This window comes from Periplaneta americana, chromosome 15 (assembly GCF_040183065.1).
Source record: "Periplaneta americana isolate PAMFEO1 chromosome 15, P.americana_PAMFEO1_priV1, whole genome shotgun sequence".
NCBI lineage: Eukaryota > Metazoa > Arthropoda > Insecta > Blattodea > Blattidae > Periplaneta > Periplaneta americana.
This window is the reverse complement of record NC_091131.1, coordinates 165,609,386-165,626,842: the sequence shown is the minus strand read 5'-3', so window position 1 is coordinate 165,626,842 and position 17,457 is coordinate 165,609,386. Positions and strand designations below refer to the sequence as shown.

The window sequence follows — 17,457 nt, the reverse complement described above, 5'->3', positions numbered from 1 at the left end:
GAACATGAACCGAGTGGCTGCGAAATTCGTGCCCAAGTTGTTGTCCCCGGAACAAAAAGACCTTCGTCGTGACGTTGTACAGGACCTTCTGGACACCGCCAACACTGATCCTGGGTTTCTGAACACCGTGATAACTGGAGATGAGTCATGGGTGTACGGGCACTACCCAGAAACAAAAAGACAGTCATCGCAATGGAAGCATCCTGAGTCTCCAAGGCCGAAGAAAGCGCGGCAAGTGCGAAGCAAAATCAAGGTGATGCTGACTGTTTTCTTTGATGTCTGTGGAATTGTGCATCACGAATACGCACCGGAAGGACAAACGGTGACAAAGGAGTACTATCACGATGTTCTCCGGCGACTCCGTGATGCAGTTCGGCGCAAAAGACCAGACATGTGGATGGCGAACAACTGGCACTTGCATCACGACAACGCTCCCGCACATTCATCCCAATTGATCCACACTTTCTTGGCCAAACATGGAATTACAACCGTTCGCCAACCTCCCTACTCTCCAGACCTGGCTCCTTGAGACTTCTGGTTGTTTCCAAAATTGAAGACACCACTGAAAGGATTCTGTTTTGAGAGTAGAGAAGAGATAATGCGGAACGCGATGACGGAGCTGAACACCATTCCAAAAGAAGACTTCCAGAGGTGTTTCCGGCAGTGGAAGGATCGGTGGGCTAAGTGTGTGCAAGCACAAGGGGCCTACTTTGAAGGGGATTAGGGTCCCAACCCCGTCAGGTATTTGAAATATTTTTTTCTGGCTAAAGGTCGGATACTTTTTAGACAGGCCTCGTATTACTGTACTTTCTTGTGTTTATAAGTTATAACCAGCATAATACTGCATAGTGTAGTATGAAGATGCCTGTGGTTGCAGCATGGCAGGAGCTTTAAATTACGAAACTGTAAGTATTAAGTGTGCCCTTAATTGATGAAAATCTTGTATGGTACAGATTAGCCGATTTTTTATTAACTGTTCAGTCCATCTTCTTCATTACCATGGACAATAAAAAGTTCTACTATGTATCACTGCAATATCACTTTTTATATATCGGTGTTATGTATCTTCTTTTCCAATTATTGTATACATTTTACAATGCAGATAGACATGTTAATTAATTTAATAATAATTGCATTAAGCCTCTTCGTGTCACATTTCAGAAGTTCTGGGCCAGGAGAGCTCTATTCTTCAAGGCTTTTATTTTATTACCTTCTTGCTTCACTTTAGAGAATCTTGTTCCATGTCCCCTACTCTTTAGGAAAACACCATTCAAATACACTTGCATGTGAGAACACTTTCATCACTGGTACACTTGCTGCATTAAGTTTCACTTACCCTTTTATCAAGCTTTACACAAAATTAATGTCCATTTTTTTGTTCATTCACTCATGTGACTGATCTGCACATGGCCACGTCTCACACAGCTTACTGAGAATTGTTATTGCACATAGAAAAGCAGATATGAACATGCCAAAACTTAAGTAGGAGAACAATTGGACGGAGTTATGCAATAAGAAACCAAGTGACAAAAACTTGTTTCCGAGATATTGACCAATGAAGTAAATATGGTTATTTGTTAAACAAGAAATATTGCAACACAAATACTACTACAAAAAATACCACAAACAATAATAATAAAAAAGGCTAACCAATTTTAATAACAGGCCAGAAGTTGATTTAATATTGCAAAGCAAAATAAATTAATTAATTTTATGCAATAAAAGAATTTCGCTTACAAATGTCAGCAGAGTGCAGATATCTATCACATTCTTGATTTTCTCTGAGTTACATAATCAAGTTAACAACAGATTTCTGCAAATATCTCCATTTTTTCAAATTGTCAGTTGGTCTATTATTGCATAACTCCGTCCAATGCCAAAAAACCAATGAGAATGGTATCACATTACAGGTGAAATTTCATTGCTACTCAGAGTAACGCAACTGTGATGCACACATGGTCATCTGTACGCAGTCTCACATCTCGGTAAGGGTTCATTGGATGAAAAATTTATATAATATGAAATATTGAAATTTATGTCTTAGAATTTTTCTTCTCCAATTAACGAACAATAAAATGGTTAATGAACTGTGAAGGTCTTCTAAAACTTTAAAAATTTGCATAAACATTTTAAGGGGAGACTGTACTTCCATATCTCACAATGTTAAATTCCTCAATTTTGGGTGCACTTTTCTCACAAGTTATAAACGATACAAATGAAGAAAAAAATAGGATTATGTAACATACTTTTATGTACAGAATCGGCTAAATAAATTTGAAATTCTACTGAGCAGTTGGCAAAAAAAAAAAAAAAAAAAAAAAATTTCATTAACATTTTTTGCATTAAGAATTACTACAAATTATTTTTTTATTTTTGCTGAATATAGAAATAATCTTAATTTTTTTAACCTACTATGTAAAATGCCATCACAATGTTTTTGTATATTAATTTCAGCCTTCTGGGTACAATACTTTCTGAGAAAACTGCACCAATGTCACAAAAATAAGAAAGTGAAGAAAATGGTGTCAAAGTTTCCATATCTTGCAATGTTAAATTCCTCAATTTTGGGAACACTTTTCTCAGAAGTGATAAAAGATACATATGTAGAAAAAAATAGGATTATGTAACATACTTTTATGTATAAAATCGGCTAAATAAGTTCAAAATTCTACTGAGCAGTTGGCAAAAAAATTTTTTTCATTGATAACATTTTTTGCATTAAGAATTACTACAATATTCTTGCTGGAAATAGGGCTAAAACCTGACAATTAGAAGAAATAAACTCATATTATAATTTTACACATATTAAATTACCAAAAAAACGATAAAAACCAAAATTTCATTTTTGTCAAAATTCAGTGTACTAGACTCCCCTCAATGAGAAATGTTTGTGTATATACTTACAATCCTCTACTTTGTATGGAAAAAAAAAGAATGCAAAGAAAAAATCATATATAGTGAAACCTCTCATTTACGGACATCGAAGGGACGTAACAATCTGTCCGCATCTGGGAGGTGTCCTTTATTGGGAGGGAGGCTCCCCAATCTAACAGTAAATTTATAATATGCATGCGCTTTAAATGAAATGTATCACTGTAGTTTAATTCTAAATACAGTATACAGTACTACAGTAAATTCTTTGCAACTCTGAACTGCAGTAGATAAGACCGAAAAAGGAAAATACAGTACTGTGCCATGCAATTTTATTTTACGTCTACAGTTATGCAGTACTATAATTTACAGTTTTCAACTTAACCTTTACGTTCAGGTGCATGTCTCTCGAAACTGAACAACTGATTGAAGTGAAGAGAATAGTCCTACTAACCGTATCATGTGATGAATACAATTTCATGATCGCGAAAGCCTTGTACCCATCAGACAGGTTAAATTTTATCACTTTGTTCACCCGCTTCCAGCTAACAAGGGGTAGCCGGCTGGGCTAGTGGTAGCCTACGAGACCCTTATTGTCTTTTTTTCATGTTAAGGAATTTCTGTACAGTACTCAAAACTAAATTTTCCATTTTTGTAACAGATTAGGTCTCAAAATCCAAGTTCTGTCTGCAGTCACGAGGTAAAGCAAGCTTTAGGACTGTGAAACAGCTGTCTGTGCCCATGTCTGAGTGTGTCCGTAAACGAGAGTTAAATTTATCATTATTTCTATATTATTTCACAAAAATCTGTCCATATATGAGGAGTGTCCATATCTTGGGAGTGTCCGTAAGGAGAGGTTTCACTGTAATCCAATTGCAATTGAATTCTCCCTTTTCTAATTTAAGATTCTTGGAGGCATGACATATAAGATCACTATATAACATGAAATAGAACAAACTGCATTCAGTATTTAGCACTTCAGGCTTCTCGTTTGAGTACTTCTGTCAAAATGGCAAAATTGCTCATATTTTCTGGAACAAAATATCAAACTTACTTTTTACAGGCCTACTACCATAATACTACCATAAACATCTCGCTGTGCACTTACCTCCCTGAAGATTTCGTGCAGTATCAACTGAAAGGATTTCAGGCAGAGGAATTTCTTTGTAGTACTTTGAACCTGTGTCACTCTGGAACAGTGTTACTGACTTGGTGTCCAAACGCCAGTAGTGTCGTTTTCTCTACAACAAATGAGCCATGACTAGTATGTCCAATCTCTTTGCTACTGTTGTAACATTTTGTTTATCTATACTATTAATAAATCTGTAGCCAAAATTTTTCTGGTAATTTTATATTTTCCAAAAATAATTGATGTTAACATGTATAATTAACCATTCTGAAACCGAAAATCGCTTTTTTGATATTTTTATTTGTATGTCTGTCTGTCTGGATGTTTGTTACCTTTTCACGCGATAATGGCTGAACCGATTTATATGATAATTGGAATATAAATTAAGTTCGTTGTAACTTAGATTTTAGGCTATATGGCATTCAAAATACTTTATTTAAAAGGGGGGTTATAAGGGGGACTGAATTAAATAAATCGAAATATCTCGCTTATTATTGGTTTTCATGAAAAATATTACATAACAAAAGTTTCTTTAAAAATAATTTGCGATAAGTTTTATTCTATACAACATTTTGGTAGGACTGATATTTAATGAGATAAATGAGTTTTAAAATTACAATAACAACGCCATCTAAGGTGCTGTACTGAAATAAAAACAAATGACTTGGTCTATAAGAGGCCTTGGACAACAACAATCGAAAGCTATTAAACATAGCCTAAGAGAACGTTTCTGTGTTTGTATGAAGTAATATCGGAAGCTACTTAATTGTTTAATTATTATTTCACCATTGGAAAGTGTAGTTTCTCTAGATGGACATAATTCTACAATGTTATTACAGTAACTTCTGAAACATATAGCAAGTAATATAAAGTATACACATTAAAACTAAATGATATGTCAATCTTCATTAAACTATGGCTGCATGTAATAACAATTAAGAAACATGTTAAAGGAATTGTCATTGCACCAAATGATTGCTCTCTGGACCAAAATGACCGCATTTTAATTATTTAAATACAATTTAAATTAAGTAACATATTAAACGATTTATCCTTCTATCAAACACGAATGTTCCCTTGATCAAACGTCCTATTTTAATTATGTAATTACTTTATATTTATTTCTAACAGGTGCAGCGGAGCGCACGGGTACGGCTAGTATAATATAAGAATTATTTATAAATAAAATAATATTAAATTTGCAGGAGCTATTTACAGCGCATACATATATTTATCCTTTCACTGTTACTATGAAATTTCATTACCTTAAGACAGTCTAAAAAGAATCCCTTATAAAACAACTACAGTATTTGCAAGACAATGTCCAGCATTGCTATGAATATAGAATACAAAGCTTACCGTACGGTCCTTGTTGGTGAAATGTACCATCCAGCCTTCCTTAATAACCTTCGATCCTCGTCTTTTGGTGTGCTTTACTGACTGCACAATGCGCATAAGAGGAATATTGTTGCTTGGAGAAGAACTAGAACAGAGACATGCCTATTAATATTATGACCTAGCAGCTACTTCTCTAAAAATTCAGGTGCAGAGAATACGCAGTTTATTTATACAGAGTGGGTCAGCCAGAGACAGACCGGCATCAGCGGAAAGTCGTATGTGTAGTAACTGCTGCGCCATCGCAGTGATCAGACCTCTTGCTCGCGTACATTTCGTGTTTAGTTACGTAAAAACGTTCACACAGTGAGGGTGCAGCTGTATACCGTATATTTAGAGAGCAGTAGTGTGTCCATTATGAAATATAGCCTGGAACAACGCGTGTTTATTTAAGACAACTTTGTGAAATACGAATCTTGGAGAACAGTTGTAACAAACTTCCGTCAGTCATTCCCTGATTCGCCAGAGCCTTCTAAAGCAATGATTTACAGTTCAGTGAAGAAATTTCGTACCACTGGATCAGTGTTGGATAAGAAACGAACATGTGTGAAGCATATTCTCACTAAGATGTCATATATCAATATCCCGAATTTAAAAGAAAACTTACAAATTAAACCAAACCCTTTAACTCTATTAAATATAGAATATAATCTAAATTTAACAGAAGAAATACTGAAATCAGAAGTAAACACTGAAACAATTGTCTTTAGAGACAATTAATATTAGGTACCCTCCACAAAACTGGCTTCATTTATACACCGACGGATCCTTGATCTCCAGAGAACAAGGTGCCGGTGCAGGTGTTACGTGCTGTCTCTTCTCACTTTATAGATCTCTTGGATATGGAACAACAAGTTTTGATGGTGAAATCATTGCAATAAGGGAAAGTCTCAGGAATCTTCTATGCCACATCAATAAATTTAGGAATGCAGTTATATTGTCAGACTCCAAAGCAGCTATTCTATCAATAGTCTCTAAACACACACCTTCATCTCAAACAGCAGAAATAACTAAAATGCTCTCTCAATTAATATCACTCAATAAAAGAATTGTATTCCAATGGATACCATCCCATTGTGGAATCTTGGGAAACGAGAATGCGGATGCTTTAGCAAAGAAGGGCAGCACTGCTCCTTACAGACCTGTTACTAAATCTACGTATTACTCTGTGAAGAGATTTATTAAATCTACATACTTAGACTTCAACAAACAAAATTTAATAACACAATCCCAAGGGAAAAAATGGAACTCTCTGCATCAAAATCCACAGTTAATTCCCGATTTACCACGAAAATCGTCTGTAGCTGCATTTAGATTGGCAACAGGCCATGATTGTTTGGCCAAACACCTGCATAGAATTGGAATATATCAGTCCCCTAACTGCCCATTGTGCAACTCAAACCAAGAAATGGATTCGGAACATCTCAAAATCTGTGCTTCAGTGGCTGGTCATGATAATATCTTTGAAAAATATTGGAGTGCAAGAGGTCAAATGACTTCATTGTCAAATGCCTGGCATTAGAAAACAACAACAACAACAACTACTACTACTTTGTGAAATACGAATCTTGGAGAACAGTTGTAACAAACTTCCGTCAGCCATTCCCTGATTCGCCAGAGCCTTCTAAAGCAATGATTTACAATTTAGTGAAGAAATTTCGTACAACTGGATAAGTATTGGATAAGAAATGAACATGCGTGAAGCATGTTCTCACTAAGATGTCATATGAAATTGGCCACCGACTAGAGAGAATCCTACAACATCATCCCGCCGTGTAGCTCAGCAGGTAGAGGTGTCACAGACTTCAATGATAAGTGGTACGAAACAATTAAACTTAAAACCTTACAAAATTCGTATAGTTCAGAGCTTAACGGAACCCGATTATCAGAGCAGACTTGGGTTTTGCATGTGGTTCCAACAGTCAGTGTATGATGGACTACTTGACCCAACCTTAATTTTTTTATTGTGACGAAGCATGGTTCCACCTCAGTGGTTACGTGAACACTCAAAACAATCGTTACTGAGACAGTGAAAATCCACACCGTTTTCACGAACAACCGCTACATGACATAAATTCGAGACGTTTTGAAGAAGGAACTGTGGTGAGTTGCTGGAGATGTCCTCAGGAGATGGGCAGCTGTCAGATATCACACGGAAGTCATTTTGAACATGAATTGTGAATTCGGTAAGTATATAATTACGCAATACTAACCACAAAAGTGCGGAACAAATCCTCCACATATCATAGCGTCGTTACATATGAATCAGCTTCCGTGATTGCACTTAGGAGTCTATCCCTGGCTGATTCACCTTGTATTAAATCAAGTCTAAAGTGCCGAGTTCCATACCAAAATTTCGAACAATTACTAGTATCATTAGCCTCAGAAACCATATCAGAATCATATCCCAGGCAGCAAGATAATCACATCTGGAAATAGAATACGAGACTTCTTAAATATTAAGCCAGTATTCTAAAACATATATGTGCATTTTTAATCCATGTTGAATCTTTCGTACACTACTTTTAACACTTGAATATAAATAATTGATTAAATGGCGATCTTACTCGTGTTAATTATGTAAGCATGTGCGGCTTACAGCTGTTTCGGTGCTATTCGACACCATCCTCAGAGCCTACTAGATCTTGGCGCTATCTCAACTTCGCTGCCTGTTGTGTGGGTGCGTTCATGTGATGAAGAGTTGTGTCAAATAGTGTGTGTGTTCTGAAATTGATCTGTGTGTTGAGAATTTGATTGGAGTGTGTTTTAGTGTGTTGTCTTGATAACAGAAAGAGAAAATGTAAGATTAATATCATGCAATGGAAGGACAATGTACGTAAGACACAGTAAGACACTAAAAGGATCAGGGGAAAATATACTTCGAAGAAAGGTGACATTAAACCAGCTGCGAAACAACCTGAACTGGTGAGCAGAATAATGTTGTAAGTCAATGTAGGCCTATAGAGTGCTAAAGGAGAATAGTTAAAGGTAATAAGGTCATGGTTACTCTGAATTCTACCATGGCCTAATAAGAGAATAAAGAAAAAAATGATTGTCTGTGTAATATTGATATTTTATGCCTAAACATATTATGATCCAAATTGTGTAATTTGTTTCAAGTTCTTATGATATAAATTTGTCTATTATTATTATTATTATTATTATTATTATTTAATGTACACTGTAACAACCATAAAGAATCTACCAAGAAACATGAACAATATTTAAGTTTCTTTGCTTTACAACATTGTTCTTCTGGATTGACATACAACGTTTTTCTACTGTAGGATGTTGAAATAATTGTTAAATACATAATCAATAAAAATGAATATTTATAAATAATGTAATAAAAACAGCCTTTTGTTTGGTGAATTGGTATAATTATTGTTTCACATTTTTGTTTGGTAATAGAAGGGATGAAGTTAAAGAAAGAGGTTAGGGTGCCAACATTTGCTCTGTCCAGTTTTCCAGTGACCTAAACCCAGGGCCTAAATATTCATAAGTGTCATCCTCTTATATTATTTTTATTTCAGAAAACGGTTGGTTGCACTGTATGATTGCTTCATCGTCCATTATGAATTCTGATCAGATTATCATAAGCTGATTAACGTACACTGTCAGGTCCTGTGTTCAGACATGGAGAATTCAGGGAAAAAAAGTAAGAATTTTAGTCCAGTACAAATTGATTTACTGCTCTCTTTACTTAGTACAAAGAAAGATATATTAGAATATAAGAAAACCGATAGTGTATCTAAAAGAGAAAGAAAAAGCCTGACAAGAGCTAGCAGAAAACTTCAATGAAATTAGTGGAAGTGTAGTACGGTAAGAGATTGGAAGATATTAAAGGGGAAGTATGAAAACCTCAAAAAGACCTGTAAAAGGAGATTTTCCGAAGATAAAAAATACACATCAGGTGCAGGCTGAGGCCCACATCAACCGAACTTAATAACAACTGATATTAAAATAAGAGAGATTATTGGCACAATACAACTTGAGGGGCCACCATCTGTATGTGACTCAGATTGTACTGGCCAGTCATCACTACTCGCATCTGTGGAGCACCCATCTGCAAACATTGGAAAAGCACAATTTCCTCCTCAAATCCAATCAATCCAAAATTCCAATGTAACACAATTTTCATCTGTGAATCTGTACAAGTCTGTAGCTTCTGAATCCCAAGCATTTGTCGCAGGTGACGATTCAAATCCCACTGATCAGGTAATTGAAGACATACCGATAGTATCTCAGGATAATATACAAATTAATGAAGTAGAAGCCATTCCATGTAGCAGCCAATTCAGTATTAGGGACCAGAGGAAACCTACTTCCACTCCATTCCGAGTAAAGAAGAAAAGACCATCACTAGACAGTTCATTGGCAGGAAAGAAACTTATGGCATTATCGCAAGAAAAACAAGAAGTTTTGCAGTTACAAAAACAAGCAATAGAAGATCAAATTCAGTTCCAAAGGATGGAGCATGAATTTAAAGTACCGGTAGCATATATGAAAGAAGAACTTACAGTGAAGATGAAGCTTACAGAACTTTATATAAAAAAATAAGGAGTTTGATCTTCAGATGAAAGGAAGAATTCTTGAACTTGATGTTAGGAATAGGGAATTGGACCTTAAAACAAACAGCTAACTGAAATCACAAGATTTTGAAGGAGGTCTAGTTATGGTGTTTATCTTGTTCAAGTCTATATGTTCTTTTTTATTTAAATTTAAAAATTTAATCTAATGTATTAAATCACATTAGGTAACTTATATATTTAAAGGCAGTATTGATAACTTCAATTTTGTAGTGGTTTTTAGTGGTCCTAATATGTTATGATGTCATTTTGATATTTTCATAATGTCATTCGGTTTATATCATTCACTGTATTAATAATATCATAATCAACATATCACATCCGGTTATCATGCTACTTAAAACAGAAGATATTTAAATTTATGTAGCTTCTTAAATAATTGAATAACAAGTTAATCAGTAGGTAGTTTAACTTAATTCCAATTGAAAAACGAAATTTATTGCATGTTATCACGTATCACATAATTTATATATGGCTTATTTATAATATAGTAATAATACATAAGAAAAAAAATGACCTAGGCCTAATTATTTTAAAAGATATGAACATAATATGAAATATACAGTATATTCCCTCCAGCTAATTTCTTATATGTTAGAAAATAAACACATTGCATATTTCAAGTAATTAGTTACTTTCTGTCATTGAAATCCGACATTAATATAATTTTGATACAAATGCAGATATATTTCAACTTGTAACATCACTGCGTAATTAAAATAAAGTGGGATTTTTACATAAATTGTGACTACACTATAATGTGTTAAAATATTTGTGTATCAGTAGTAATATTTTATACAACACAGTTACAGTTAAGTCATGTCATCATTAGATTCTATATTATGGAGGTTGTGTTGCATCTAAAGCTACACCACACAAGATAATATGTCAGATTTAAAAAAAATAACAATTTTAGGCTTAATAAATTATGGTGTAAGTTACTGGTACTGCTTAATTTTCAGTGAAGTAAAGTTATAATATATACTTTTTGAAAATATCCAAGTTTAACATGAATAATAAACAATGTTACATGTACTACAGTGAATGAAACTAACTTTAGCTTAATTTCATCCCTTTGTTTCACTGATTCACCAACAAATTTTAATCATGAAAGTACTGATGGATAAGGTGCTGGTAATGCTTAATTTCCAGTGAAGTAAAGTTATAATATACTTTTGAAAATATGCAAATTTAACATGAATAATAAACAATGTTATATGTACTGCAGTGAATGAAACTTATTTAATCTCTTCCTTCACTGGTTCACCAACAAATCATGGAAGTACTGATTGATAAGGTGGTTTCGCCTGACATTATTTTCTGCTACATTTGGGTGGTTGTTAGCTGCTTGAGGGAAGTTATGCACAGCGTTAATGGCATCCAGCTGGTCATCAGTAACAGGAGGTATATTTTCATTCTCATTGCAAACTATATTGTGTAAAATAGCTGTTGCCACAATTACACTTTGTATTCTGTCCAATTTTAGTCTGATTCCAGTAGCTAAAACAGGAAATCTTCTTTTCTATACCCCATAGCTCCTCTCTACTGGATTTCTAGTCCTTGTGATGGTCTCCTGAAAAAGTTGTTCCTCTGGCGTGTGTGTAACTATCAGTGGTGTAATGAGATAATTTTGTACAGCATATCCACTATCTCCAACTAAAATAGCTGCACCAAATTCTCCATCTTCAAATCGCCTCTTAATTCTTGAAGAATTAACAATATATGAGCTTAGCCACCTAGCCACAATGTCTCGAATCAACAAGGAAGAATCAGACGCAGTTTCCACATTAACTGAAAAAAATTCCTTGCGATTTCTGCATCTCCTCACCTGGTGACTGTATTTTTATATGTGTACAGTCAATTGCACTTATACAGTCAGGAAAACGCGAAATCGTATAAAATCCGTGCTTAACCCTTGCCTTTCTTTAGGTATTGTTGGCATGTTGATATAACGCTGTGACAAATGTCCTACAGCTGTAGGAACTTTTTTAAGGACTGAGAGAACAGAGACTGGAATTAGAGTACAGAGCGTGGACTGAGAGGACAGAGAATGATCTGAAAGTACAGAGAGTGAACTGAGAGTACAGAGAGTGGACTGAGAGGAGATAGTGGACTGAAAGGACAAACCGTGGACTGAGAGGACAGAGAGGAGCCTGGGAGGATAGATAGAGCACTGAGGGATAGGGAATAAGCTAAGGGAACAGAGACTGAACTGAGTGACAAGAGGGTGGAGAGCGAGGATGGTGAGTAGACTGAGAGGAGAGAGAGAGAGAGAGAGAGGGTAGACTGAGAGGATCGAGAGTGGACTGAGAGGACAGAAAGTGGACTGAAAGTACAGAGAATGGACTGAGATTACAGAGAGTGAACTGAGAGTACAGAGAGTAGACTGAGGGGGCTGAGAATAGAATGAAGGGACAGAGTGGACTGAGACGACAGAGAGAGGACTCAGAGAGCAATGTGTAGCCTGAGAGGACAGACAGTGGACTGAGAGGATAGGGAGTGAACTGAGGGGATAAGGAATGAGCTAAGAGAACAGGGAGTGGACACAGACAATGGTGAGTATATTGAGAGAACAGAAAGTGGACTGAGAGGACAGAGAAGGGGCAGAGATTACAGAGAATAAATTGAGAGTACATTGTGTGGATTGAAAGGACGGAAAGTGATACAAAGAAAACTGAGAGGATGGAGTGGGCTGAGGAGAAAAAGAGTGAACTGAGAAGACGCAGGTTGGACCGCGAGAGAGAGAGAGCTGAGGTAGAACAGGGAAAGGAAACAGAGTGGACCGATATCAAAGAGAGAGTACTGAAATTACAGTGAGTGAGCACAGAGAGGACTGAGAGGAAAGAATTCTGACTCGCAGTTTTCCCAGTTCACTCTCAGTCTTCTCTCTATCCATATATTATTTTAATGTACCGAAGTACATATGATATTCCCATGCAGATATTCTGCGTCATCATACGATGAAAGAGTAATGGAACGGAGAAAAATTCTCTCCGGCGCCGGGATTTGAACCCGGGTTTTCAGCTCTACGTGCTGATGCTTTATTCACTAAGCCACACCGGATACAACTCCGACGCCGGTTAGAATCGTCTCAGATTAAGCTCCAACTCTTGGGTTCCCTCTAGTGGCCGCCCTCTGCACTACGTCATAGATGTCTATGAACGCAGGACCGAAGTCCACACACATGTGCTGAGGTGCACTCGATATGAGTGACTAGTTGTACTTCGGTACATTAAAATAATATATATGATATGCGTAAATCACTTCGTGATTTGAGACAGCGCTTATTCCGTCGGATCCCGGCCAACTAGTCACTCATATCGAGTGCACCTCAGCACATGTGTGTGGACTTCAGTCCTGCGTTCATAGACATCTATGACGTAGTGCAGAGGGCGGCCACTAGAGGGAACCCAAGAGTTGGAGCTTAATCTGAGACGATTCTAACCGGCGTCGGAGTTGTATCCGGTGTGGCTTAGTGGATAAAGCATCAGCACGTAGAGCTGAAAACCCGGGTTCAAATCCCGGCGCCGGAGAGAATTTTTCTCCGTTCCATTACTCTTTCATCGTTTTCTCTATCCTCTCAGTCCACTCTCTGTCCTTTCAGTTCACTCTCTGTACACTGAATCCACTCTGATTTTCACCCCACTCTGTCCTCTCAGTACACTCTGTACTCTCAGTCCCCTCTCTGTCCTCTCAGACTACTCTCTGTCCTCTCGATCCACACTCTGTCTCCTCTCTGTTCTCTCAGTCCACTCTCTGTCACCTCAGTCTACTCTCTGTCCCTTCCCTGTTCTCTCAGATCACTCTCTGTTCACCCTCTGTCCTATCAGTCCACTCTTTGTCTTCTCAGTCCATTCTCTGTCTTCTCAGTCCACTCTCTGTCTTCACTCTGTCCTCTGAGTTCACACTCTGTGCTCTCAGTACACTCTCTGTTCTATCAGTCAACTCTATCCTCTCTGTCCACTCTCTCTTCTCTCAGTTTACTCTCTGATCCCCCTCTTTTCTTTTAGTTCCCTCGCTATCCCCACAGTGCTCCATCTATCCTCTCAGTCTACTCGCTTTCCTCTCAGAGCACTTTCTGTTCTCTCAGTCCACTGCCTGGCCTTTCATTCCACTCTCTGTAGGCCTACTCACAGTCCATGTTCTGTACTCTCAGTCCACTCTCATTACCTTTAGTCCACTCTCTGTACTTTTAGTCCACTCTCAGTTCACTCTGTCTTTTTTTGTGCCTTCTCTGCCCTCTGCCTTCCCTCTGTCCACTCTGTCTCGTCTCAATGTTCAGTTCATGAAGGAAAGAGAAGACTGAGAATAAAACAATGACTGAGAAGACAGTGATGACTGAAATTTAGCAGAAGGGGTTCAATATGTAAGATTTTTTTTAGATTTTCCAGCAAATCCTTCATACCCACATTAATGAATTTTAATTTTAAGGGGCTCGAACTAAGGAGATAGCAAGTTCACTAGGTTCAAACTACAGTCCTATATTTAACGGAGGGGGTTCATTATGTATACAAGTTTAGATTTTTTCTGCAATTTTTTTATTCCTACAATAATACATTTTCGGGGCTCGAACTCAGGAAGTAATTCCGTCATTGGGTTCAAACTACAGACTGTAATTTGGCGGAAGATTTGCATTGTGTATACAAGTGTTTAGTTTTTCCTGAAATTTTTTATGCCTCTAATAAAGAATTATAAATTTTCAGGGCTCGAACTCAGAGAATAATCCCGTCATTGGGTTCAAACTACAGGCTGTAATTTGGCAGAAGATGTGCACTGTGTATACAAGTTTTAAATTTTTCCTGCAATTTTTTATGTCTCTAATAAAGAATTAAAAGTTTTCGGGGCTCAAACCCAGGAAATAATGCTGTCACTGGGTCCAAACTACAGACTGTAATTTGGCGGAAGTCGAGCAGTGTCTATACAAGTTTTTAGATTTTTCCTGGAATTTTTTATGCTTCTAATAAACAATTATATATTTTCGGTGTTCGAATTCAGGAAATATTGCCATCAGTTTGTCCAAACTAGAGACTGTAATTTGGCGCAAGATGTGCATTGTCTACACAAGTCTTTAGATTTTTCCTGCAATTTTTTATGCCTCTAAGAAAGAATTATAAATTTTCGGCGCTCAAACTCAGGAAATAATGCCATCACTGAGTCCAAACTACAGACTATAATTTCGCAGAAGTGGAGCATTGCGTGTACATATTTTTGGACTTTTTCTGTAATTTTTTATACCTATAATGATGAATTATATATTTTTGGAGCTCGAACTCGATCTTAGCTTGGTTCCTATGTTGGTGGTTCCATAGATGAACCATCCCTACTACAAATACTTTGTAATAAGACAGCAGTGTTTTACATTCTTTGCGCGTCTTGTAATCTCTGCTCGACCTGCATTGGGTTTCTATCGAGAGGAAGATTGGCATAATTAACAATTTTCGTTACAGTGGATGCAGATGAGTTAAGGTTGGTAGTGCAAAAAGCACAAGAAATATGTTGGTACTCCTTCAGATGTTAAAGCATAGGGGGACAAAGTCTGCAGTTGAGCAGAATAACCAAATGACAAAGAACCAAAACATAAGAAGAAAGTGACTTGTGATGATAATTCAATAGCAGTCCTGGTGCATGGTGATCAAAACGCATAGGTATCAGTAAGAAATATTGCAAAAAACAGGTACCGGTACTACATATCCAAAAGTTCAGTACACCGAATTTTGAAACAGCATAAACTGCATCCAATTAAGTTGCTTAATACAGAGTATCAGAGATATAGATCATGTGAGACATTTGAATTAATGGTTAGAGTAGATGATCATTAAAGTTTTATGGATAGATGAAGCAAGATTTGATATGGATGGAGTAGTGAATAACCAATAACACACATTGTTAGACTACAAAAAATCCCCATTGAGTGCGGATACTATTTCAGATAAAAAATAAAATGCTGTTTTATGCAGTAAATCCTGACATATTCTTAGGGAAAACGTAACAGTCTATCACGTGATTTTTACATTCTTTCCAAATCATTGGAACTGCCACTCGAATAAAATTACAAAACAAGAATCACAACAAACATGAGCCCAAGGCTTATTCTGGTCATGTAATATTGTGACTAAGTAGAACTAATCTTTTGTAATTGTAAGTGCATATTTTTTCCTCTTTTCATTTCGGAGTTTATGACCTAGGCTATTCTTAGAACAAAATAAAATGTTTCTGACAATGATTTCTTCAGCGATCAGTGGCGGTTTTTCTTGGTCAGTAACATGCGCGAAAGAAACACAGACGTTAGGTCCTTTTTATAATGTCCGCAATTTTAATGTCCATTTTATTATGTCCATTACACTATGTCCATAAATATATGTCCTATGAAGTATATGTCCACTTTATTTTAGTCCAATTGCACAAATTTTATGTCAACATTTTTACGTCCACTACATGATTGTACAATACATTATGCCCATCTACAAATTTACTTCAATTCCCTACTCAATCTCTTCTGCTTGTTCACCTTCATACAGCTTCAGATGATAACTAATAGTTTTGAAGTAAGTTCTGATGTGTCCTTCTTCATTGTAGTGGTTGTAATTCCGAAAAATCTCTTCAACTCGACTTCAATTTTGTAGGTACGATCTTTTATTAGGGTGTTGCACATTCAAATGCCCGCCGGGCAATTGGATTATTATAATTTCATTATTCCTTTGGTTTATCTTGATAAATTCCATGAATTTCAAAACCGACGCGTGATGTGTGACGATGTGTTTCTGAAAGCGTTTGTGCCAGCCCTCGACTACGTTAGTTGTTCGATGTTGTCCTGCCAGAACCTGGTTATAAGTGTTCCATATTTCAGGTGCCAATCTAGGTGGCATTGCTCTTCTTCTTCCTCGAGCAGGTGTTCCTCGGATATAAGTTCTTTCCATGTACAATGCTAAATCCAATATATATGGCTCAATATTATCTGTAAGGCTATCAAAAACAGCCTGAACATCTTCCAGTGATACAAAAGGAATTGACTTAAATAAAAGTGGACATAACAGTCATGGACCCAAAAAAAATGGACGCACATAAAATGTGGACATAAATGGAAGTGGACAAAAATATTAGAGGACATAAGTCATATGGACATGGCTTCAATGGACTTGAAGTCTTGGAAGCGCGCGAAAATGTCTATTTTTATACTAGTTTTCATTCATTATGTATATTAATGCAGACATTTTGGTGAAATAACGAAATTCAGCATGTCAAAATCCTACAAGATAATCTGTTTTTGTTACAGAATGTGATTGGGTTTTCCTCGAGCTTTTCCCCAATTGCAGGGCAAATGTTAAGTAATCCCATGGTAAATTCTCAGACTCATCTTGCCAAATACCATCTCACTATCACAACTGTGCATTTGATACAGTCATTAAAAGAGTAATTTAAAATACTGCACAATAATACACAGAGTGATTCAAAACCTCTGCAACAAACTCTGAG

At 36.5% G+C, this 17,457-nt stretch overlaps 1 protein-coding gene across 2 annotated transcripts in view; it reads right to left on the bottom strand.

Moving 5' to 3' along the window:
* The window catches only part of PKD (serine/threonine-protein kinase D3), a 170,870-nt gene that overhangs the window by 54,643 nt on the left and 98,770 nt on the right, over positions 1-17,457 (bottom strand). For both annotated transcript variants that reach the window (XM_069848490.1, XM_069848491.1), the window contains exons 8-9: positions 5,360-5,483; positions 3,980-4,112 (exon numbers count right to left, since the gene is read on the bottom strand). In XM_069848490.1, coding sequence (XP_069704591.1) covers positions 3,980-4,112; positions 5,360-5,483 — 257 coding nt within the window. The remainder of the gene's footprint in view (positions 1-3,979; positions 4,113-5,359; positions 5,484-17,457) is intronic.